Genomic DNA, 24,555 nt, shown 5'->3' with positions numbered 1-24,555 from the left:
TGTGAACTCATGTCGTTTCACCTGTTTAATTCTGCTCAACATCCTCTCATCCTAGGTTTTCCCTGGCTAACCAAGCATAACCCCTATGTTGATTGGCGGTCAGGTAAAATTAAGGGGTGGGGGCAGGAGTGTTCACAGGATTGTTTTAAGTGTGTGGGAAACATGGCAGTAGGAGGGGTTTCTGGGGAATGTAGTACCGATCGGGTTACTAATACTCAACATAGCCTGGACCGCAAGAATCAAACCCCAGATTTAACTTCTGTTCCCCCCTGTTACGATGACCTGGCCAAGGTATTTTGTAAAGTGAGCGCCACCTCCCTTCCTCCTCATAGGCCGTATGATTGTGCCATCAATCTGTTACCTGGGGCTCCAATTCCGAAGGGTAGGTTATACTCCATCTCGGGTCCGGAGAAGGAGGCTATGAAGGAGTACATTGACACCTCTCTTCGTGCAGGTCTGATCCGCCCGTCTTCCTCCCCGGCTGGGGCGGGTTTTTTCTTTGTGGGAAAAAAGGACGGGTCCCTTAGGCCATGCATTGATTATTCTCCTTTAAATGACATTACGGTAAAGAACAGGTATCCTCTCCCCCTCATGGCTACTGCTTTTGAACAACTTCAAGACTCTAACATTTTTACCAAGTTAGACTTGCGTAATGCCTACCATCTGGTGAGAATTCGTGAGGGGGATGAGTGGAAGACTGGTTTTAACACACCCACAGGGCACTATGAGTATCTCGTCATGCCATTTGGTCTCACCAATGCTCCAGGAGTTTTTCAAGCACTCATTAACGATGTTTTAAGGGAGTTTTTAAACCGTTTTGTGTTTGTATATCTTGACGATATTTTAATATACTCACCTGACAAAGACTCTCATGTTCACCATGTACGTCAGGTCCTCCAAAAACTCCTGGAGAACAAACTGTATGTGAAGGCAGAGAAATGTGAGTTTCATGCTAAGACTGTATCCTTCCTAGGCTTTATCATAGCTCCTGGTCTGATCCAGATGGACCCGGCCAAAATCAGTGCGGTGGCTAAGTGGCCTACGCCAGACAACCGCAAGGGGATGCAACGTTTTCTAGGCTTTGCTAACTTTTACAGGCGCTTCATCAGAAGTTTCAGCGCCATTGCTTCTCCCCTTCATGTTCTCACGTCCCCTCAGGCGCCTTTTGTATGGTCTCCTCAGGCCGAGGAGGCTTTCCGCCGTCTCAAGGAGAGGTTCACCTCAGCCCCCATCCTCATCATCCCCGACCCAACTCGTCATTTCGTTGTAGAGGTTGACGCCTCAAATGAAGGGGTGGGGGCTGTCCTGTCGCAGCGGTCCAAGGAAGACAACAAACTTCATCCTTGTGCCTTTCTCTCCAAGAAACTCTCCTCTGCAGAGCGGAACTACGACGTGGGGAACCGTGAGTTGTTGGCGGTAAAGATTGCTCTGGAGGAATGGAGACATTGGTTGGAGGGGGCTCAGCTCCCTTTTATAGTGTGGACCGACCACAAGAATCTCGAGTACATTAGGAAGGCTAAAAGACTAAATTCTCGCCAATCAAGATGGTCTCTGTTTTTTAACCGTTTTAACTTCACTCTGTCTTACAGGCCGGGGTCCCAGAATGCCAAGCCGGATGCCCTGTCCCGTTTGTTTGACCCCGAGCCGGTTGCCAAGAAGCCTGAATCCATCCTGCCACTGAACCGTGTGGTAGGGGCGGTCACTTGGCAAATATAATCTGTGGTGAAGCAAGCTAACGGTGAGAGCCCAGCACCTAGTGGTTGTCCGCCAAACCGTCTGTTTGTGCCTGTTACTGTACGTCCACAGGTCGTCCATTGGGCTCACTCATCGCTGCTCACCTGCCATCCTGGCGTCAAGAGGACCATATTCTTTATCAAGCAACGTTTTTGGTGGAGATCCATGGAGCGTGAGGTCCGGGAGTATGTGGAGGCCTGTCCTGTCTGCGCCCGCAACAAGACATCCTCCAGGGCACAGATGGGGCTGCTCCAGCCGCTTCCGGTTCCCAGCCGGCCCTGGTCTGAGATTTCCGTGGATTTCGTCACTGGGCTCCCAATGTCAGAAGGTAACACCACCGTACTCACGGTGGTGGACCGTTTTTCTAAGATGGTTCATTATATTGCCTTACCCAAGCTGCCATCTGCCAAAGAGACGGCAGAGATCATGATGACTCATGTGTTCCGTATCCATGGTTTCCCCAAAGATATTGTCTCAGACCGGGGTCCGCAGTTCATCTCACGCTTCTGGAGGGAGTTCTGCAACCTCATCGGGGCGTCGGTGAGCCTGTCATCCGGGTACCATCCGGAGTCCAATGGCCAGACCGAACGCCTTAATCGGGAATTAGAAACTGGGCTCCGCTGCCTCAGCTTCCAGAACCCTTCCTCCTGGAGCAGGCATCTCACATGGGTAGAGTACGCCCACAACACGCTCCCCACGGCCCCTACTGGGTTGACTCCCTTCCAGGCTGCCTATGGGTATCAACCTCCTACCTTCCCGGACCTCGAGAAGGAAGTCACAGTCCCGTCCGCCCATGCCCTGGTTCGACGTTGTCACCGGATCTGGTCCGCCACCCGCAGGGCTCTTCTAAGGAGTGGGGAACGCATGAAGGTGGCGGCAGATCGGAAGCGTCGGCCAGCTCCGGAGTACAGGCCCGGCCAGAGGGTCTGGCTCTCTACCAGGGACCTTCCCCTTCATGTGGTGTCACGAAAATTGGCACCTAGGTTCGTAGGCCCATTCCCAGTGGCCAAAGTAATTAACCCTGTCTCTGTTCGCCTTTGTCTCCCCAGGTCTCTGAGGGTTCATCCCACCTTCCATGTGGGACGACTGAAGCCGGTAAAGGAAAGCCCCATGGTTCCCGCGGCCAAACCCCCTCCACCCCCCCGAATGCTCGACGGTGGCCTGGTCTATACGGTCAAGCGCCTGTTGGCAGTCCGGAACAGAGGCAAAGGGAGACAGTTCCTGGTTGACTGGGAGGGTTATGGACCAGAGGAACGCTCCTGGATCCCATCAAGATTTGTTGAGGATCAAACTCTCATGAATGACTTTTTTCGCCAGCACCCTCAGGTTCCTGGGCCGTCAAGAGTCGTCCCTAGAGGGGGGAGTACTGTCATGTCTCGCAAATTATGTTAGTTAGTTTTTGTCTGGGTCTAGTGATTTTCCCCTTTATTTTTTAATAGTAACCTTCCCTCTCGTTTCAGATACTCTGACCTCCCTTCCTTGTGTGTCTCCCACTCCTGTGATTGTCGACCCCGCCCCTGATTGTTTCCACCTGTTCTCCATTACCTGGTGTATTTATTGTCCTCGTCTCCCTTTGTCCTGTGCCAGTTCGTTTCGTTCCTTGTGACTACCACCAGCATTAGCAATCCAGGATTAACCCCAAGCAGAGCTTTGAGCCACGTCTTGTTTAAGTATTTTTGTTGTTCATGCTCCTAGTGTTTTTCCTCTTTAAGAGTGATTTTGTTTTTGTACCACTATCGTTGAGCTTTGGTTTGAATAAAACCTTTTTTTTGTTAAATTCTGTGAGTTGTGCATTTGAGTTCATACCCGTTTAATCAGTCGTAACACAGAGAGAATACATTAAAAACAGTTATGAAATACTATATGATAAAACAAGAATAGAGTTTAAAAGGGGAGTGATTTGTAAAATATAAGAAAAAGAAAATCTGCTTACAGTTCTGTTTCATATGGGTGTTGAGAGATGTATCCATAGATCTCTTAATTTTTCCCTCAAAGTGCACCAGATTGATGCTTTTAACTTCAATATTTAAAAAAAAATCGCATCCGCACGCCGCACCACCAACTCTGACTGACTTCCCGTCCCTGTGCTCAGAATATTTTTCTATTCATAGTGTGCAGCAAAAGAATAATCACCATAGGGGCACTGTGCTGGCGTACCTACCAAACGTCATCTCATAATTCAGAGAGCTGATTTGCATGTGTGCCGCGAAAAGTGTAGTTTTAGTGAAGAGGAGCCGAGAGAGAGGAACGTATAGCGATTAAATCAATAAAACGGAAAGAAAATGAATGAAGTTGACCATCACTTCAGCTTTGATGAGTTCATTTTATGTCATATTTTTTGTTGATCTTCTGTGTTTTGCCTACAGGCTATTGCTCTGCTGGATCGATTGATATTGTGACCTCGGTGATGAGTGTCTGTGTTTTCCTTATACCCGGACCCCCCCTGCCCCCTCTCTCTATCGGAACCATGGATAGCCTACAGCAGGGGTAGCCAACACGGCGCGGGCATGTTCTAAAAATAGCTCGCCAAGCAAATCCAAAATGTAAAAAATACACAAAACAAAAAAGGAAATGTAGTTAAAAGAATCTACCCTATGCATAAACAAAACCTCAATCATAGCAAACTCTATCTACTTACTACAACTCTATATCTATCTAACACCCCTCCTCCCCCCACCCCCACAATGAATATCGACCAATCACGTTCTTGCATGATTTGCGGGACCAGCGTTGCAGTCGGGAAGAAAAGCAATGTGGAGCAGCACCTCCCCCGCTTCATAAGGAGTGTGACCGTGATTTTCCTTCTGGCAGAATCTACTCAACACATCAGCCCCATTGAACAGCCTAGTCATGCCAGCCTATACAGCACATGAGGGGCAGAGTTTTACCCCATTTCCACTGTGGGACAGGGGGGACATGTCCCCCGCACTTTTCGAAATCCCGTTTGTGTCCCCCACAAGAGAGAATTAGAGAGAGAGCACACCTTTATCTATTTAATATAGATAAAGTAAGAAATCATTCCAATGTGTACTATAGGACAGTAAAAAAACAAAAAAACAGTTTAAAAGGGGATTGATTAGTAAAATATGCATAAATGAAAAGATAGAATCCTAACTAGGTAACATAAGATAAGAATAAACAAGTTTAAATGATTTTAATTTCATTTGTATTTGTCCCGCTCATGGTACGCAAAACTCAATGTACAATTATGTAAATAATAGGGCCGGGACTTTAACGCGTTAATTAAGATTAACTAATTACACAAAAATTAACGCGTTAAAAAAATTTAAGCATTTTAATCGCACTTATCTTTGCACCGCGGAACGTTTCTCACTGGATGAGTTTCAGGGGTACCGATTATACTGGAGCACCAACTAACGTTCATGATTTCAAACAACAACAAACCACAGTGAACAATAGTCAAACATGAACGAACAAGCTGATGAGACCGCTTTGGTTGGCCCCGTGGATGGGACATTTTGTTTTAAAAAACGGACGGATGGAAGCATCGATAAGAGCACGGTTGTTTGCAAATTATGCAAAAAGGAATTTGCATATCACCGCAGCACATCAAGCCTCAAGTATCACCTCAATGCAAAACCTATAGCAGCTAGCGTGGAAGCTAGCGTGGACGTTAGCCCGACTCGGAGTACAAGGACCCACACCCAATTCGCGTTGATCAAACAGTGGCCTATGCCAGTGGTTCCCAACCGGTGTTCCGCGGCACACTGGGCCGCGAGCACTGTCCAAGTGTGCCGCAAAAAAACGTATTTTTATGTTCCACATTTTTTTCTCACTTGATAAACTTCACTTCAAATACACTTTATTTTATTACATGTACAATGGAGTTCATAAGCTAATAAAACATATATTGCTCAGATTTAGAAATATTAAACAGCTTAAGTTCTCAAGATTTACGTCAGCCGTCATTGTTTACGGTTTGCAGAGCAGCTTTTTATCCTCGCGCCAAATAATTTCAAGATGGATCGTTACGTAGTGACAATAAATAAAGAAGCACCCCAGCCCTCAACAATACAGGCAGGGATGACAGAACATGATGGAACAGCAGTGCAAAAGAAGTCTAAAATAACATTAATATCAGCCACAAGTTTAAACAGCAGAGCTCAGGATGAACTCGCAGAGCTATCTATGGACCGCTCCCTGAAACTGAAGCACGGGGAACTACGTCTGGATATATGTTGGCTGCTTGTGGGACAAGAGTATCCATCCCTCTCAGAGAGTGCCATCAAGGTGCTTTTACAGTTTTCAACCTCCTACTTGTGCGAGCTGGCGTTTTCCTCACTCGCATATGTCAAAAAAAAGACCCGGACCCGGCTGTCAGCGGAGCAGGACCTCCGCGTTGCGCTGTCCACTATCCCCCCACGCATCAAGAGACTCTGCTCACAAAAGCAGGCACAAGTGTCGCACTAGCACCGTGTAACGGTCTGAGAAATGTTTATGTTTGGATGTTAATTTGTGTGCCTTTCTTATAAATGTATGATTTATGATTTTGTCAATCAGTATTATCTGGATAGCGAAATGCAGAATGTTTCATATTTGGGATGTGGTTGATGAGTCACATGACCACAGGTCAGAGGGCATTGTTTCATCCCTCCAATTCTATTAAGTTATTATTTAATCTAAGTGATCATAGACCTGCCTCTTTTGAAATCCAAATGTAAAATAATAACTGTATTGATATGTATTCGTGTTTTTACACAGGTAGGCCTACTATTTTCAGCCAAAACAAAAGAGCCTACTTAGTAGGCCTGTTTATAATATTGAATTCATCATAGAAATGGTGTTGACATTTTTAGTCTGGTTCTTGTTATTATGTGTGAATACATTATTTGTTCTATAAAATGTTCTCTTCAATTAAATACACATTTGAAAACCAATTTATGGTGTATTTATGGTTTTTATTTTAAGCTCTGAAGTGGTTTTTAAATCTACAAAAAGTTGGAGTGCCTTGGGTTCGAGAAATATTTTCAGGGGTGCCTTGGTAAAAAAAAGGTTGGGAACCACTGGCCTATGCAACAGAGAGATTTTATTTTTCATCAGGATATTGGAAGAATAGGAGGGATTGAGGTCAATCACTGGCACTTTTTTATTTTTATTTTAAATGGTACAGTACACTTTATGTTGAACTATTTATTATGTTGTTGGTGCAACTGGCACTTTATGTTGAACTGTTTATTGTTTTGGCCAAGTTTATTGAGAGAGTTGGACTGAAATGTATTAGATTTTTTAAATCAACTGTTGGTAAATCAACAAAGTCTGTTTTGGCCTCTGAAGCAACAGAGAGATGTTTTCTAATAGTCAGGGTTTCCAATGTTCTGAATGTACTTGAAAGTATTGTGTTATACTTAAAAAACAAAGTGTTATAGTTTACAGAAGGTCTACCTACCTATAGGCTACCTGAATCTCTGAAATGTACTATATTCCTAAATATGCTATTGCTACACTTTATGGCAAACATTGCACTTTTCTGTTGGTCTTGGTTAAGTACCACCTTGAAAAAAATAAACAATGTTTTGTTGCTTAAGCTTATGTATTCAGTCATTATTCAATGGTACACTAAAATCCATGTGAAAAAAATTGCTTCTCACTTTTCTCAGGTCAAATATTTATATGTGATTAAAAATGAGATTAATTGCGATTAATTAATTACAAAGCCTGTAATTAATTAGATTAATTTTTTAATCGAGTCCCGGCCCTAGTAAATAAATAAAAATAAATAAGAATACATATAAAAGATAATATAAATAATATTATTATAAAATTTAAAAATAAAAATATTATTTATTTATTTATAATATATTAAAAATATAAATTAATTATAAAAACAAATAATATACAATAATCAGTGTTGGGCAAGTTACTTTTAAAAAGTAACTAGTAATAGTTATAGTTACTGCTCTCAAAAGTAACTAGTTACTTTATTAGTTACTATATTATAAAAGTAACTAGTAACACGTTACTTTACTTTACTTTAAAAATAATAACAATAAAAATACAAGTTGTTGTGTTGTTCTGTGGCACAGTAAGAGAAAAGACAACTCCCCATCATTGTAGCAATTATCATAATGAAATGTAGTGGAACAATAAAACACAAAATATATGTTATGGTTTAGACATGTTGACAGGCATCTTTATTGTAACCTCAACAAGCAAGTTCTAAGTAGTGCACTGATTTAATATACCGTAAAAAAAATTGCGTCCTTTATCCCCACAAATTGAAAATAGTGGTTATATCTCCAAGTTGTAAATGCGCTGCTGCTCTCGCTGATACTTGCATCTGCCATTGTGTGTGCGTGTGTGCTGGTGGGCGTTGCCGTGTATCTGTGTGTGTTAGCAAGTGTTCGTGTGTCTGTGTATTTTCCCCATAAGGCAAGACCCGCCCAACTCTGTCTCTGATTGGCTTACCCTGAAATGTTCCCTTTTCCATGGTACTGTGAGAGGACATCACTGTATTCGTCTGTAAGTTACATCCGCAGGGAGATTCGGTTCAGTTGGATCACATAATGTAACGCAGTAACGCACCCATTTAAATCACAGTAACTATAACGGCGTTACTTAATGGGAATAGGTAACGAGTAACGCTATTAGTTACCGCAACAAGTATTTACTTTTTAGCGCGTTAGTCCCAACACTGACAATAATTGCCAAGAAAACATGTCTCTACAAGACACCATTGAGCGAAAAGGAGCAGGGAGAAGAACAAATCTTATATGACCTGCCCCTTTCTAAAAAAAAAACTAAATAAATTGAAATGTATGGCCCTTCATAATACATTTTCTTTTTTTTACACAGCCAAACATAACACTGTCTTAGGATACTAAGAGAAACACAAAAAATACTTATTTCCCACTTGACGGTTAACGGAAAGAAACAAAACAACAAAACACCAACACACACTGATAAAAACGAAATGATTATGTGTTTAAATTATACAAGAAATTACTAATAATTTTCTTTTACTCAAAATATCTCCTATTATTTAATGTGTTACTTGAATTTATGGAGTAATTTTGTATCTTCATTTTGATAAGTACATTTAAATCATAGCACCAAGTAAATGTTAACTAAAGTAATGTGTTGACCTACAACCTGCGAAAAGCTAGTAAAATGTATCTGGGCAATGCGAGTAAAATTGGGCGACGCCCCCGATGACGTCAGAGGAGTTTGCGCACGGTACAGATATTTGAAAAAATGCAGACGGTTCCATTAGAGGAGATGAAAGCACCGACCCTCGTTTAATATGAATACTCGTGGATTTTGAATCATGTAAGTATATTTTTGTACTTTATTAACTCTGTACATCCCCGTTAGCTTGTCAGCTTAATATGGATATCAAACAAATGTTAGCTAACGTCAGTGTTTCAGCTTAGCAATTTAGATAGTTAGCGTGCTTGCTAATTTAGCCTGCTGTCATGGACGAGGCACACACAACATGTAAGGTTTAGTAGTTGCTTCAAATTAGTTAACAGTTGGCGAAATTCACCGTTTTGAATAAAACACATGTGGCAGTGGGGCACCGCACTAGTAGTTCAGAAGAATTTTTCTGTTGATGGTGTTCGCGCTACATTTTCAAATCCTGCTCGGTAGTTAGCAGTGTGTTGCCAAACTGAGTTTTCCTTTTACTGTGGAAGTCAAGTCCGTTCACTCACATGCATCCGACTGTGTATTATGCACATGTGTGCTTTTATTTCCTGTGTACACTGAGACAGATAGCGGCACCAGATTCCTTAAAGAAGGGTATGTCACATTCACTGCCATGGACTCTGCTCTGTGGGGCAGTCTGTGATGCGGCCAGAGGGGTGATCCAGGAAGATTACTGCGAAGTTGAACTGTTGGTGCCTCCTTCCGTAGCGCGTTACATTGAAGTTAAGGTATACTCTTTGTCTCCAGTATCTTTCTGTATTTACAGTAATATGTTTTCGTTACAATAATCGACATGTCTGTTAACAGGGTGCCCGCGGGGTCTTAAAAAGTATTAAAAGTTGCTAAATCAATTTAGCAAAAATTAAGGCTTTTAAAAAGTATTAAACGGCATTTTCCAAGGTATTAAGAAGGTTCACAGCAACGACAACATGAAACACCCTTTAATTTACTGAAACGACATGTCGGGAAACCCCACAAGGCGGCCCCATGCATAGCGCGCCGTAAAATGCTGCTTATTATTCTAAGTTTCGTTGCCTTGCTCCGCTCTGTGGGGGGGGGAACTAAACGACTACGGTAACAGGTCCCAAGCAGTAGCGTGGCGTGGGGGAAAAATTAGGGGAAGCCAATAATACGTCCTTTCTTTTGGGGTGGGGGGGCGTGTGGTGGTCAATGTAATAACGTAACCAGATGAGTGATTACAGCGCCCAGTATCATTTTACACACATTTGTATCATACAGATGCAGGACTTACACACGCCTGTTATCTGACCGACAGGTCCGCACGCACTCTCCAGCCGAAACTCTAATAAGCATTCATTCACAAACTAAATCAGGAGACCTTTAACGTTTTACGTCCGGTTCGCTCTTTTGTTCCTCGCTGTACACAGCTCCAGTTTGGGCATTGGCCTGTCATCAGATTGTATTTGTTGTTGCTGCTGCAGCCGAAGTTTAGTACAATTATTTTTGATTAAATACTCCAAATCTCCACCCTCCATAATTGCACTTGCTTCCGTTGCTTGCTACTTTCTAACGGCGGTAATAGTGGTGCAGTGACGCTATCTATCTTCTATCGATTAGATTTATGATTCGAAAATTATAAAAGTAGGGTAGACATGTGGATATTATCCTACTGAACAAAACGTGCATTTACCTAACAGGTTCGTTTTCCACTGACCTTTTTTCGAGCTATTTTCCAAAATCCTATGGAGAAATCCCATTGCTATTTTGTAGAGGGAAACCGAGCGCAGCTTAATTCCGCTTTTTGGGACGCGTCACTGCACCACTAAGTTGATGCGATTTGATTGGATTGTGAGGCAAAGGAAGCCAACCGCCTCTGGCTTCCCTTGGCATGGCCCTGACCAATCACAGGTTGGCAGGGGCAATCCCTCCATTTTTTTTCACCAAGGGAAGCAAATTTCGGCTGGCCTCCTCTCGCAACAGAGAGTACAATCTACTGTTTCACCATAACATCTAGAGGGGCACTGTTTCACTCTTTGTAAAATACTCAATGAGAATGGGGGAGAGACGGGCCGGCAGCAACACACAACAAAGAATTTCCGAAACTAAACGAAGTGTTTTTATTTATTTATTAAAATTATAACTTCAATCCGAAAAAACAGGGGAAGCCTGGCTTCCCTTGGCCTCCAGGAGAAAACGCCACTGGTCCCAAGGTGGGTAGACCGGCATACGCAACGCTCTGGGGGTCCAACGGCTCCGTGTGCAAGCCCTATATGATCATTTTCTGATAACGATGAAATAGCCCGCGTCCCTCTCCCCACGTCTCCTGCTGCTGCTGCTGGGCTGTCAGAAGAGGGGGAGGAAAAGAGAGGCAGTCACTGTTTATTAAATATTCTTATTATTATACAGAGAACAAAGTCGTTATCAATTTGTTTTAAAGCTCAATAAATAACAAAGAAGACCTCTGACCGGCACTTTTCTAATTTTGTACGGAAGATTTAAACTTTAACAGACATGTTGACCGGCGGAACATTTTTTTTACGGAAACTCCCGCACGGTCCCCTCGTTCCTTGGAAGAGGCGGAGAGGTGGGTGTTTTTCATCTGCTGGTGGACTACCTGAGAGATACAGCAGGAGAACACGCCTTCCACCGCGGAGAATAAACAGAAGAGCAACCATGCTCCGGGGTCTTCTTCGCTGCTTTTGGTGTATTTCGGGCGGCAGCAGCGCCACTTACAGGCCTGACATATGTACTACATCGTTTCCAGCATTTCCAGTGGTCTAGTGTGAACGGACACGTTAATGAATCGAATGCGTGTGAACGGAAGCCTTTTTTGCGCTTGCGTATGCGTTTTACCGTATGCGTCCTTATGGGGCCGGGGTCTAAGCCAAACTATATCCGGTCACAGAGATCTGCGATTTCAAAGTAAAGTCAACACATATAGACCCTAAATATAGTCTATATTAAGAACGAGACAAGTCTTAACATATATATCCTCTTTTGTAAACATATGACAAATGTGTGAGGGTGATGACGTCAGAGCATCGTCCTATGTGCCAGGGCTTAGCCCCGGACAGCCCCATCCCAATTTAACCCCCTCGTATTTGTGAGGGAGCTCCTATATGGCATTACCACGCTGAAGCTTACCAAAGTTTAACATATTTCATAGTTCAAAGTTTTGTCAATTGTTTTGTTTATTGGTCAAATACTGGTTTCTAATGGTTTCTGAGGAGTTTTACTGGAATGAAAGAGCACAGAGTACAGAAGCAAAAAAGCAGCATACTGCTTTAAACCTGACCTTCACAGAGAGGTTGAAGTTCATGTGGAAAGGAGGCTTCAGTAGTCTGTCTGCACTCTGTTTAGTTTTGTTATCTTACAATCAATATAGTAAAGTGTGTTGCCAATGTAACCGGTTAGAACTCAAAGTTGCGATGAGGTCTTAAAATGTATGGAAAGGGTCTTAAAAAAGGTCTTAAAATATATTAAATTTGACTTCAGGATTCCTGCATATACCCTGGTTAAACAGCACCACGTCCCGCCTGATGGAGCTTCTGAAAGAGTCTGCAGAGGAGCTGATTAAAGAGAACCAGGTAAATGTTCTGCTTGATTTGTGTTAAAATGTGCCTGCTGTTCTGTTTGTACATGAATATCTCTATTCTCTAAAGGTAAGTAGGCTACATCTTGCCAGTATGTGAAAAACCTCTTCAGTCTCCAGTTTTTAAGTTAACCTTTAGATAAAGTACATTGGAATCTAATTTAACTGTATATATTATTTATATTCTGATTCAAAATGTGTTTTTCAGGAGAATTGATAGTTTGAACTCGTAGAACCCAATTATTTAATCAGGTTTACTTCCTGTTGGGAACAAGGCAAACATTTAATGAACTGAGCCTCCTTACGTTTGGTCATACTTTGACCGTAACAAATAAGAATTAATATATATTCCCATATCCACACTGTAGCTACTGCATATGATAATAAAGCCTTTGAAGCTTACCCCATCCCCTCTGCTTAAAAAGAACATGGCTACTTAAACACTAAATTAAATAGCTAACTCAACCCAATCAGTTTTTAGTAAATTCACAGAAAGGTTTACAGTATTGTATGTTAACACTGATTTACATGGTTTGACAGAATGGAGCCAAAGATATCGTGGAAAAAAGACTATGCTGAGTGTCGTGAAGATCCATGTCCCCCATGAAGTGCAGCAAAAGAAGACGCCACACCTCCCAATATGTCCCTCTCCATCGAGGGATCGGCGGTGCTTGATGAGGGTGAACGCCTGCCTTCTGCTCACGGACATCATCCATGCAATGGTCGGTGATCTTGGGCTTAAAAAGGTTGGTGACCACTGCCCTAGAGGATGTGAGGTCCACCCCCTAATAAAGCAGGTTAAAATAATTAAATTGCATACATTTTATTTTAGTGAACACTGAGAACGGGTCCCACAGACCCAAACAGAACACAACGTTTAAAGGTAAGCATATAATGTTAAAATGTGCTAAATATATACACTGCAAAAAACAAAAAAAAGAGGAGTAAAAGTAGCTCACGACTTGTTTTATTTTTTGAAAGTAGCTCTCACCCTAAAAAAGGTTGGAGACCCCTGGCCTACAGCTATTTGTTTATGTGTTTAAAAAAGCACCAGAAGCTTATACACATCTAAGTTGTTCATGCCCCACCACTTTTGTACATATAAAAACGCCACTGATAATAATAGACAATAGTCCTTTAGTTTAAAGCAATCATATTTGTATACTTCTATGTTGAGAGTACAACATCTTAAAAAGATCCCTTTAAGGAACATTTGAAACTTAAACATGAGTTTACTATGGAAATTAGCAATTAATCTAGATTATGTTTTTTTAATCGATTGAATGCCCTATTGTAAACACATTTGATGTTGACACTGATCATAAGCTATCGTATACTCGGAAAGCACGGTAAAGGAGAGGAGCTCCGTGTTACAAACGGGGTCGGATAGTTTGCTGATATCACAGCAAACCCCCTCAACCGCCCCGTGCAGCAACGAGATGCGAGTGAGGGGAGAACAGGGAACAAGCCCATTATACCCGACCCGTGCAAATTTGCTTCAACAACCCAAAATATTTCCATTTGGATAGTCACGCTGTACTTACAAAAACGTAAATATAAAAACATGAATGTGCACATGCAATCTTCACTAACTTGACAAAGCATGCGCAGCATTTAGGAAACCTTCACCAACTTACGAAAAATGCGCAGCTTTTACTAAAAGTGCTGCATAAACAAAACACTGCAAATAAAAAGAACACTCAATAAGCTCAAAACAGAAACCAGGGGACATTTTACTTTATAATACTCAAACGTGAACAAGTGCTCCGGTCCCAGCTGTGTGCATTGTCCCCGTTTCCGTTGAGTTTTGAACTTCTTGCAGTGTTCTTTATTTGCAGCGTTTAGTTTATGTAGCAATTGTATTAAATGCTTTGCATGTTCCATAAAGTTGGTGAAGATGTTTCTTTATTTCCATGTGTTTTGGCACATTTGTGATTGTTTTTTTTAAAGTGCAGCGTGTTTCTCCTTATTGGAAGTTGTTTAGCCCGTTGTAGCACGTTTGCACAGGTCGGCCACTGTAGCGGAATACACATTTTAAAGGCATTTTATTTACAACACGTGAGCCTAATGATGTAGGAGAGATTGTCTATGTGCCGAGGCTGAGACCCAGACAGCCCTGGCCCAATTTAACCCCTGCTTATGCAGATTGCCAAAATATAGACAGCTTTAGGGAAATTGTGTCCTGAACTGAGTCTTGAGCTGCGAGGGTGGAGATGGATTGGCTTGGAAACCAACTGTAGATCCGATGTTTATATTTGGTTTGTCACTTTACTTCATCTATATTTGGATTCAAGAATATGTTAGCAAAACCTTATCATTCATACTTCATGCTGTAGCCTCAAGTCCTATAACAGGAGTCTGCTTTTAAGCCAGGAACAGAAGAGAGGAAGGCGTACACAACCAGCATGTTGCCAGCTGCTTGATTCAACATTAATGGAAAAAGAGAAAGCATGGGGATGTAGACTGGGGAAGACAAATAGCGAGGCAGAGAAATGTGTGTTTGTCTTAGCAAGTAGATTTCAATATAAGCCTACAATTGCTATCCACATATAAAACCAAGACAATAAAAAGAGTGTTTGGTGAAAATACATCGGGGGGGAAACGTACCGCATGGAGTGGATTGCCCTGATCGATCGGCACCTTGAAGTCGGCCTGGAGCTCATCAAAGGCTGTGATCTGGAAAGTGGAGAAGAAGTGAGGACTTTATAATCAGTACAAATAAAGAGACCACGTGGAATGTCGAAGCACATCATCATGCCTCCTGCTTAACGACACTGTCATTATTTGGTGCGCCACCTGGATCAATCTTTGTTCGTATATGTTCACATTATCATTTTTCTATATTGTAATTTTATGAAATTGTTTTTTCTCTACGCACGTACAAATATCCGTCCTTGGAGATATATCTCTTCTCAACCTTTAATTGTCTTCAGGGGGTGGAGGTTCTCTTTGGGTGTCGTATGCTATAAATATTGTAAAGTCCCCTGAGGCAAATTTGTGATATTCCGCTGTATAAATACAATTTGATTTATGTCTCCCAACCAGCAATCCAGCATTCAGAATGCAGGGTATTATTTACACACAGAAGCTAGATGATCCTTTGTTATCATAGCATATTTAAACACCACCACAAGTGCAATTATCCCTATTATCCCTTGTTTTAGCCCTCCTTTGTTCAAAAAACTAACATAAATGAGCCACTTCATTGTTTTAAATAAATATATTACCAGGATGACAGGTTTTTTTCAATACTTTAACAAAATGGCTAGTGTTTATGTTGAGATAATACGACACAAATAATACACTATTTATTGTCAATGTCTGTTTTATTTCTTCAACAGCCATAAGATGATACAAAGAGCTACCAACAAAAAGAAATAGATAGACAAAAATGACTTAACTACATTTTATTAAAATGTAATTAAGTAATAAAAGAGTCAACAGTCATGCTAGTAGCTGAATGTGGCTGTTTTCATGACCATAATACATTCACCATGTACCCTTTTTCTAATTAGTACATCGGACAGACGCTGACCATAAGAGCATTGCTTCTTCTGCAGTTCCATGCAATTTTAAAATGATTCAAAAATATTTTTAACCCTTTTTTAAAGATTTCAATCTTTGAGAAGGTATCTGAAGAAGCACTGAGAGAGGTGCTAACTCTTTTTGTTTCTTTGAAATGATTTGTTGACAAAAAGACAGCCACATTTGGATTTTCTCCACATTCCAGTTCTCTTTATCACTTGTTTCCTCCAACCTGTTGCTCTGTGACTTCAGGTTCAACATGTGTCACGCCTTCACTACTGCAGCTCCCTCCAGGCTGGTCTACCTGCAAGTGCCATCCGAACTCTACAGATCTCCCAGAATGCAGCAGCACGACTGGCTTTAACCTCGCTGTTTTTTCACCATCACCCACTGGCTACCATTCGCTGCCCAAATCCACTTCAAGTCACTGGTCCTGGCCTACCTTGATGTAAATGGATCAGGCCCTTTCTATATCCAGGACATGGTTAAACCTTACAGTGCAGCATGTGCACTCTACATCAGCCAATTGGCCGAACACAAAATTGATACCAAGCTCCCCATTTATCAGGGCAATAAAAAGTATACAAATCTTCCATTTGGAAACCCACCTGTTGTACTTGACTATTAAACTCAACACAGTATATAGGGATGTAACGATACACTCAACTCACGATTCGATACGATTTTAAGTTCACGATGCGATTTTCTCACGATTTATTTTTAATTTTTAAAATGACTGAAACATATTTCTGTAACAATCCCTTCAAATAAATAAAAATAAAGTGCAGCTTGAGATGTATGTATAAGAGACTAGATCTATGGATACAGCTCTCAACACTCAAGCAGAGGTGGGACCAAGTCCTTGTTTTGCAGGTCCGAATCAAGTCTCAAGTCTTTTTGCTCAAGTCGAGTCCAAGTCCTAAACTTTGACAAAACGAGTATTCAACAAGTCTTTATGTGCTTTTCACCAAATGTAATGACATCGATCTACAGAATAATACTTAATAATCAAACTGCTCTTTATTAGTCACATTAATACTGTAATAATCCATTTTCTCTCTGCTGGTAAAGTAACGTGTTTTCTTCTATTTTAGAGAGGGATCAGTAAGGTAATGCTACTGTGACGGTTTGATTCAGAAGGAGTTTAATGTATAAGATCCCTGATGTTGAGGTAACCAGAATGTTTATTTCCACTGTTTACAACATGTTATAAGGGACCCACAATCTATCTTTATGCAAGTGATAATGTGCAGCGAGGCGGTCTCTATGGGGAAAAGAACACCCAAATCTAGATTCCTCTGTACGTGGTACTTTAAGTATATTTTGATGATAATACTTTTCTACTTTTACTTGTAACATTTTGAATGCAGGACTTTTTATTGTAACTGAGTATTCCTACACTCTGGTACTTTACTCAAGTACAAGATATGAACTTCTCCCACCTCTGACAATAAATCCTGAGTGGTTACCCCAAAAAAAATCCTGCACTCAGCTTTGCTTTCTCCAATATCATTAAAATGCAGCCAGATGCTGCTTTTATTTTTACAGTTTTGGTTTTTTCCAAGTCAAGTCCCGAGTCATTGGTGTTCAAGTCCAAGTCGAGTCGCAAGTGTTTTGTGATTTTGTCAAGTCGAGTCCAAAGTCATCAAATTGGTGACTCGAGTCTGACTCGAGTCCAAGTCATGTAACTCGAGTCCACACATCTGCTCTCAAGCGACAATTTAGTTAAAAAACATAAACAGTATTTGCTTTTATAAAGGTAATGAACAGTGTAATCTCCTATATACTGTACATCCGGGTCTCTGATTTAATTTAGTTCCAATGAATCGTAATATTCTAACCTTTTTTTTAAGGGGGGCCACCTGGTCAGTGTTACGGGGGCACTGGTCGGCCCCCCCCAAAAACCGCCCCTGCGAGTCTCGCTCGCACACGCACACAGAGCCGAGATTGAATGAAACACAGAGACCCATAAGTACTGTATCATTATTTTCGATGGCTTTATTGTATGATCAGTATGATAGATCATTACTGGGCTTTCAAATAAAGACACAGCCACGCAAACACTGCAGCATGTGTACAGCTCCTTATGGGTAGTGCAATGTTTGAAGTGCCGGAGCAGCGTTCCTGTGCGCTCCGGCAGCCAGTGGTTGCGTTAGACTTTTTCGTTGTCCGTCATCTTGACGGACAGGATCGTAAAATTTCCGTCATAATCCATTATTACCCGTCATTTTATTTTTCATGTTTTAATGATGAGATGAGACATATTTAATATTTATGTTTGGGTACTGAGCAGCAAATGTTCATTCTTTTTTTTTTATGATTCATACAGAGCTTTTAAGGGCATGGAGAGAAAAAAAAGATGAACAGAGACACCGACCGTGCGGTCACTTTTCAACACGAACATGAATGATTTTTTTGTTCCTGCACTGGCAGCACAGCAGAGAAGGGCAGAGGCCGCAAAAAACACCACGACCATTGTGCCTAAACAGGCAAATATGAACCATGCCATCGTTTTAAATGAGACAATTACAATCAGAATATGAACAACACATTTACAAGAACAACTCAATTGACCTGCTGTAGCCTGAATGCTGATTTCTACATCGCCGTGCACCCTTGGACAAATCCGTTACTCATCTCAGCTTTTCTACAGATATCGAAGAACACTTTGCCATCTTCCCTCCTCAGCCACTTAAACTCTTGCTCCCACTGAACCCAGTGCTCCCGCTTGAACTCCTTGCCACTTGCTTGCCCCTCTGCAGCTGGCTGAACATTGTCAGTTTTAGTCTGACTGGCTTGTCCTTCATCCTCCACCACATCAATCCCTCTTTTTTCACCTCGTGTATCCACACCATCACAATTACTGGGCTTATTAAAAAAAGCTTCGGACGATCAGCTGCCGTGACATTTTGCGATTGCTAAAGCCGGTTAAACAACGAGGTAATCAACGAGGTCAAAAACAAGACTAGACAATAGCTACTTAATATACCGTAATTTTCGGACTATAAGCCGCGCCTTTTTCCCTATTTTTCGACGCTGCGGCTTATATAACGGTGCGGCTAATCTATGGATTTTTACAGCTAACGGCCAACACCTTTAACTCTATGGGCGGTCCGCGGACCCCCACCTTTAAGCGGCGGGTTCCAGCAGGAAAAGCTGGAGGCCGGAAAGAGTGAGACAGGTAGCGCGCAAAAGTAAAAGTGGAACCGAGAGTGGTATGCCGCTGCTGCGGCTTATATTCAGGTGCGGCTTATAGTCCTTAAATTACGGTACACACACACTCGCAACCAACTGGACAGGGGTGAGAATGACTACATAATAGTTACAGACTACAGTAGAGTACAGATCGCCCTCAGTCTACCTGGCCACTAAGGATGTAATATAATGTGGGCCGCTGGTGGACATTTTAGCGCTGTTCCGAGTTGTGTTCTAATCCGTCAAAATGACGGACTGCTTTCAGATTTTTCCGTCATCGTTAGAAAAAATCCGTCATTGATATTCGGTTAACGCGACCTCTGCCGGCAGCACTACACGGCATCACGGATGTCCGTGTTATCCAGTGTGTCGATTTCACGGGCATTTCGTCGGACGTCTGCACTGAGGAGAGCAGCTGCCATGGCAAGTTGTTGTTCTAGATAATGTTCAATCATGTCCAGACTGCTGTTCCAGCGAATCAAATCAAAATGAGTTCACTCCCTGAGCTGTTCAAAAAATTGCATCGCGATTCATTTTTTTAGCTCAACCGATTTTAATCTTAACGCATCTGTACCGATTTTTTACCGATTCACGATGCATCGTTGCATCCCTAGCAGTATACCTGCATTTTTTGTTGTTCTGAGTTTGTACACTCTAAAAAACGATTGATGGGGATAGTAAATTCCACTTAAAAATATATACTTTTTCAACATAACATTTTTGGTTTTTGTACCTCAACTTATTTTAGTTAGTTTACAACTCATTTGAATAAGTCAGTCAAACTGAAAAAGAACAAAAGAAATGTAACTTACAAATTTAATGATTTTGAAAAAAAATGTTTCTGCATTAACTCAACTATAGGGATATACTAAGTTAGAGTAACTTATATCTATTGAGTTTCAACGGTATAGTTTCAAAACTGAACACACGCTTGGACTTGCCCAGACTTTGCTGACTGCATGTTTAGTTGGATAAATCTGCGTTCATCCTGGAAGTGGAATACTTGATAGCAGTGGAATAACAGGATTTTAACCTAATAATCTATCAAGTTACCAGGTAAGTAGCCATTTTTGTTCAGCTTGATTTACAACAGCTGCTTACTGCATATACAGTGTAACACAAGCTCTAAGGTACATTAGCGACTTGTTTTAAGCTACTGTAGCATGCATAGCATACTGATTATCTAGCTGTTTGTGTCCTCCTGTATCCTTTGTTTCACAGATGCAGTCAAAGTTCATTATTTGTAATATATTATGTATAGATATATTTATATTAAAGCAAATTATGTTTGTAGTACTGAACTAATTGAGGTAATCAGATTATAAATGGGTACTCGGATTAATTTAATAATCGATTATATTGGAAATACTTAAAAAGATCAACGCAAATTGTTACCTCAATTTATTTAGTAGAGCCGGTGTATTTTTTTTTTTAGTGTATCTTTATGGTTTATTGCACGTATTGTCAGTTGCTTTGGATGAAAAAGTGTCAGCTTAATAAAAAGGGCAAAACAGCCCTTTACATATGTATAGCTGTATCTAAGTTTCCCATGTATACAGTATCACCTTTTCATCCTCCTCATCATTAACATCTGCTCCAATTAAAATGCTGCATCAAATCTGCCCAGATGCACAACATTTACACGCAATAAATCAAAACATCTTGAATTGGCTTCATTTGATCCTGCCGCCCACTCACGTCTGCACTAAAGGAAGTAATAACCAGAACAAGTAATGATGAACGGCAGATAAAACACGCAACAGTTCCATCGGTGCTGCAATAAAGGCAATGGCACTACAAATGCACAAGACAAATGTCATTGCTTGACTAGTTGGTCCCGAAGGTGTGTGTGTGTGTGTGTGTGTGTGTGTGTGTGTGTGTGTGTGTGAGAGAGAGAGTGTGTGAGTGTGTGAGAGAGAGATATGAGTGTGTCAGTCATATATCTGCATATGAGCTACACAATGTGTCTCCCCCAGGGGAACAGTATAACGTGAGTGTTACAGAGTGTGTGAGTAAGAACAAATAGATATATAGATTATAGTGTGTGTGCTATGAAAATGTTATCCGTGCTATATGAGGAAGAAACGGAGGCAACAAGTGGAATGTGGGTTTGTACATGTGAACATTAGCCCAGTATGGGGAATTAACATCAGAGAGAAGACAGGGGTTTGCACCAATCCCAGGTTATTTCCCTGGGCTCGCCCCCACACTGACAAGCAGTTCTTTACATGTTATTTCCCAACGGATCCTGGCAGTGATCCTGGCTCATTGGCTTGCTCTGTTACAGTGTGTTAGCCTCCCTCGGGCCATTCTTTATGGCCGACAGGAGCGCTCAAACACACAAACAGCCTTCATGAGTGCGTAAATCCCAGCCTAGAACTGTACGTTCTATTGCACTTCCGATAGACACACACATTAAAGTGCAGCAGAAACATCACGCCTCTATATCTTTATGTGCAGCACGTGAGAAGAACATCATAGACTAAATGGAGTGTAAAGCTGAGCAGGTTTAAAGGATCATTCATCTCAGTACGACTATCAATGCGCTCACTTTTCAATATATGAGGCTCAGGATAAAAAATTGCTAATATTTGAACACATTATTCTTGTTTCAAACACCACTGAAGACTTTATGTTTCTAACTGCACTAACATGCACCTACTGACCATCAATTACGCACAGCACAGGATGAACAAAATAATAACTTTAAAAATATACTCCGTAACAATAAGTTACCTAAAAAAAATGTTATCTGAGTAACAACTTATATAAAAGTAATGTAACCTGATAACTGTTCTTTACCACAATATCAATTGCAATGCAAATAAATACAAGAAAAAAAGTGCATTATGTAAGAGAACAGAACAATGTGACCTTAGAAAAGTATTTAGTATAAAAAATGATCTTATTTATAGGAAAACTATTATTATAATAATATTAGCATTTTTTATCCTTAGACTCATAATTGAATGCCTTTCGTGAAGCATATTAGCAGTAGACTATACACACCAACACTGAAACATATGAGCACATACTACAGTTTAAAAAAGCAGAAATAAAATCTGAGCTACAGAAAATGCTCCGTCTTAGTTTAATACACACAGTTAAGCTCTCACACACTATTTTATGAACATAAAGGTTCACCTGCTGAATAAAAAAATGAACCAAAGAAAGTGAAAACCATAAAGCAGATTCAGGCAGAAAGCGTATAGATTCACACTTAAAGTATGAGCCTACAGAACAGCACAGCTTACAGAGAAGTAGTCAAATCCGATCCTTTTTGTTATGGTTTAGGTGTTTTGCTTTCTCCTCCTCCCCTCTTTCTTCTCTCTCTCGCTCCTGTGCAGGGTGGTGATCGTTAGAAGGCTCAGCTGGTTCACAATGAGGAGCACCTGTACTCATCTAATCAACTCCTCCATAAAACCCTGGTCATGTTCACACTCCAGTGCCAGATAATTCCGTCTCACTCGGTAGAGCTGAACGTCGTAGTATCCTAGCTTAGTGTGATTTTCTCTTGCTGTTTTTGTTGAAGAGTAACCTTTTTTTCCCTCTGTTTTTCCAGTGTCTGCTCGAGCCAGCCTGAGTCCTGCTGCCGCCACCAGCGTGAACTAGATCCACCTTCATTTTGTGGATTCTTTTTTAGTTGCTCCTTTTTTCCTTTATTAAACTTTTGTTAAAAGACTGAATCCATCTGGTCTCTGCCATTGTAGGTCCTGAACTTTTGACCCAGCCCTAACACTTTTACAACAAACACTATATGCTCTTTTTAGTTTTTAAGTATCATTGTAATTCCTGCTAGTAATCCCAAATTGGTAGAAATGTTCTAGTAATCCAACATGTAATCAGTTACTCCCAAAGCCTGAAAATAACAGCTTACTATGCAGCAGAAAAACAAGAAGCACATTTGCTAGGATAATATGCTACCATTATAAAATGTAAATACGGGTTTTGTTTCTGAACCAGCGCTGTTTGTTTTGAGTAATGTAAGGTGTTGCCGATAAATTTAAATGCTGCTTGAGTTTCTACGAGCCACCCTCTGCTCATTCCGACTGAATTTAAAACATAATTAGCGCTCTGAAAGTGCTACATTTAAGAGTTATCTTATTAATAAATGTACTTTTTTACTATGAACCCGTCGCCTTGTACTAAAGGCATATTTTTTTAGTTGCTGAAGATAATATATCACAGTAGTGGCCTGCATATGAGACATTTAAGGAACAAGCTGGAACCATCGTTCCTTTCTTGGCAAATGACGGAGTGTGTTTCAGGACTGAAACCTTGCGGTGTGTCTGTGAGGGAAATATAGGGGAGCATAGTGTTGCCTTATTAGTTATCTTTTACTGTAATTATGTAAATGTATGCTAATTTTTGCTGTCATTTAATCAGTTGTAGCTATGACCAACCAAAGACAAGCTTTTCCTTCCAACCTTCAAGGCATTAAAATGGAAATGAAAAGATTAAATACCAACAACAACCGCAATCGGAGGAACCTCCACTCTAGTGTGAACAACTATAAGGTCCACTTTAATTATTTAAAGTCTCAATTATTCATTGGGATTTTAAGCCTACTCTATAAGAGTAAATATTCTTAACAACCATTCATCTTCAACTCCATTCAATACATGCAGTCTTTCTGTTTCTCTGCATTATGCAACATTTACAACATGGACTGCCGAATTCCCCAACGAGAGGCATACAATAGTCATGTTATCTCAAGTGGAGAGTAATCAAGAGTGGGAATAAGTCGGTTGAAAGTGAAGAAGCCAGGGTTGGTCCTTATGGCTTGTGATAAATTATTTTGTCAGCAATCAAATGTTGGGAAATCAGAAGAAATGTGAGTTTATATCAAGCATGAATCACATTGCATGTATTATGGTGTTTTCACACAGGACAGGCTTTTTAAAAGAAGAGAGGAAGAAAGAGAGCTTGGCACAGATGTATGGAGAAAATGACATATAAGGGGTGTTTCCCCCTCTGATCATTGGCAACTAGCTAAGCTCATTAGCTAATGGATTGGAGGAGCTAATGCTGTTAGCTAGAAGTCACACGGAATATCTTGATTGTAATTGAATGTGCTTCCAGGAAACATGGCTGCACCAGAATATATCTGACAACAACGTTTCCATTGATGGCTTCCAGACTGTTCTGGAAACGTGTCTATCAGCAACGTTTACATCAACAACATTTTCCATTAAAGTTTTCATTGATGACTCCCGTACTGTTTAGGCCGACAAGGATTTCACCAAGAGCTTCACCAAGTCTTCACCATTAGCCCGAGTCTTCAGAAGGTCCCTGTCCTGTGGAGGACGTCCTGCCTCGTTTCTGTGCCTAAGAGTCCCTTAGTTCATTGTGTCCCTGTGGCTAAAAGGACTTTTATTGCACAT

At 41.1% G+C, this 24,555-nt stretch overlaps 1 protein-coding gene and 1 long non-coding RNA gene across 5 annotated transcripts in view; one reads left to right on the top strand and one right to left on the bottom strand.

The window, feature by feature from the left end:
• The window catches only part of cnih3 (cornichon family AMPA receptor auxiliary protein 3), a 140,379-nt gene that overhangs the window by 105,007 nt on the left and 10,817 nt on the right, over window positions 1–24,555 (bottom strand). For all 3 annotated transcript variants that reach the window (XM_079644275.1, XM_079644273.1, XM_079644274.1), the window contains exon 2: window positions 15,059–15,127. In XM_079644275.1, the coding sequence (XP_079500401.1) occupies window positions 15,059–15,127 (69 nt within the window). The remainder of the gene's footprint in view (window positions 1–15,058; window positions 15,128–24,555) is intronic.
• On the top strand, window positions 8,800–22,857 carry LOC307015578. Of its 2 annotated transcripts, XR_013801593.1 has the most exons (7): window positions 8,800–9,021; window positions 9,465–9,626; window positions 12,355–12,446; window positions 12,992–13,197; window positions 13,284–13,334; window positions 16,229–22,641; window positions 22,734–22,857. It is a non-coding gene; the product is annotated as an uncharacterized lncRNA (long non-coding RNA). The 2 variants fall into 2 exon arrangements; XR_013801594.1 differs by lacking the exon at window positions 13,284–13,334 and having other exon boundaries at window positions 8,802–9,021.

The sequence above is a fragment of the Notothenia rossii genome (genome assembly GCF_949606895.1).
Source record: "Notothenia rossii genome assembly, chromosome: 8".
In the NCBI taxonomy this organism is placed as follows: Eukaryota; Metazoa; Chordata; class Actinopteri; order Perciformes; family Nototheniidae; genus Notothenia; species Notothenia rossii.
The sequence above is the reverse complement of the archived record's forward strand: the minus strand, read 5'-3'. Positions and strand labels throughout refer to the sequence as shown.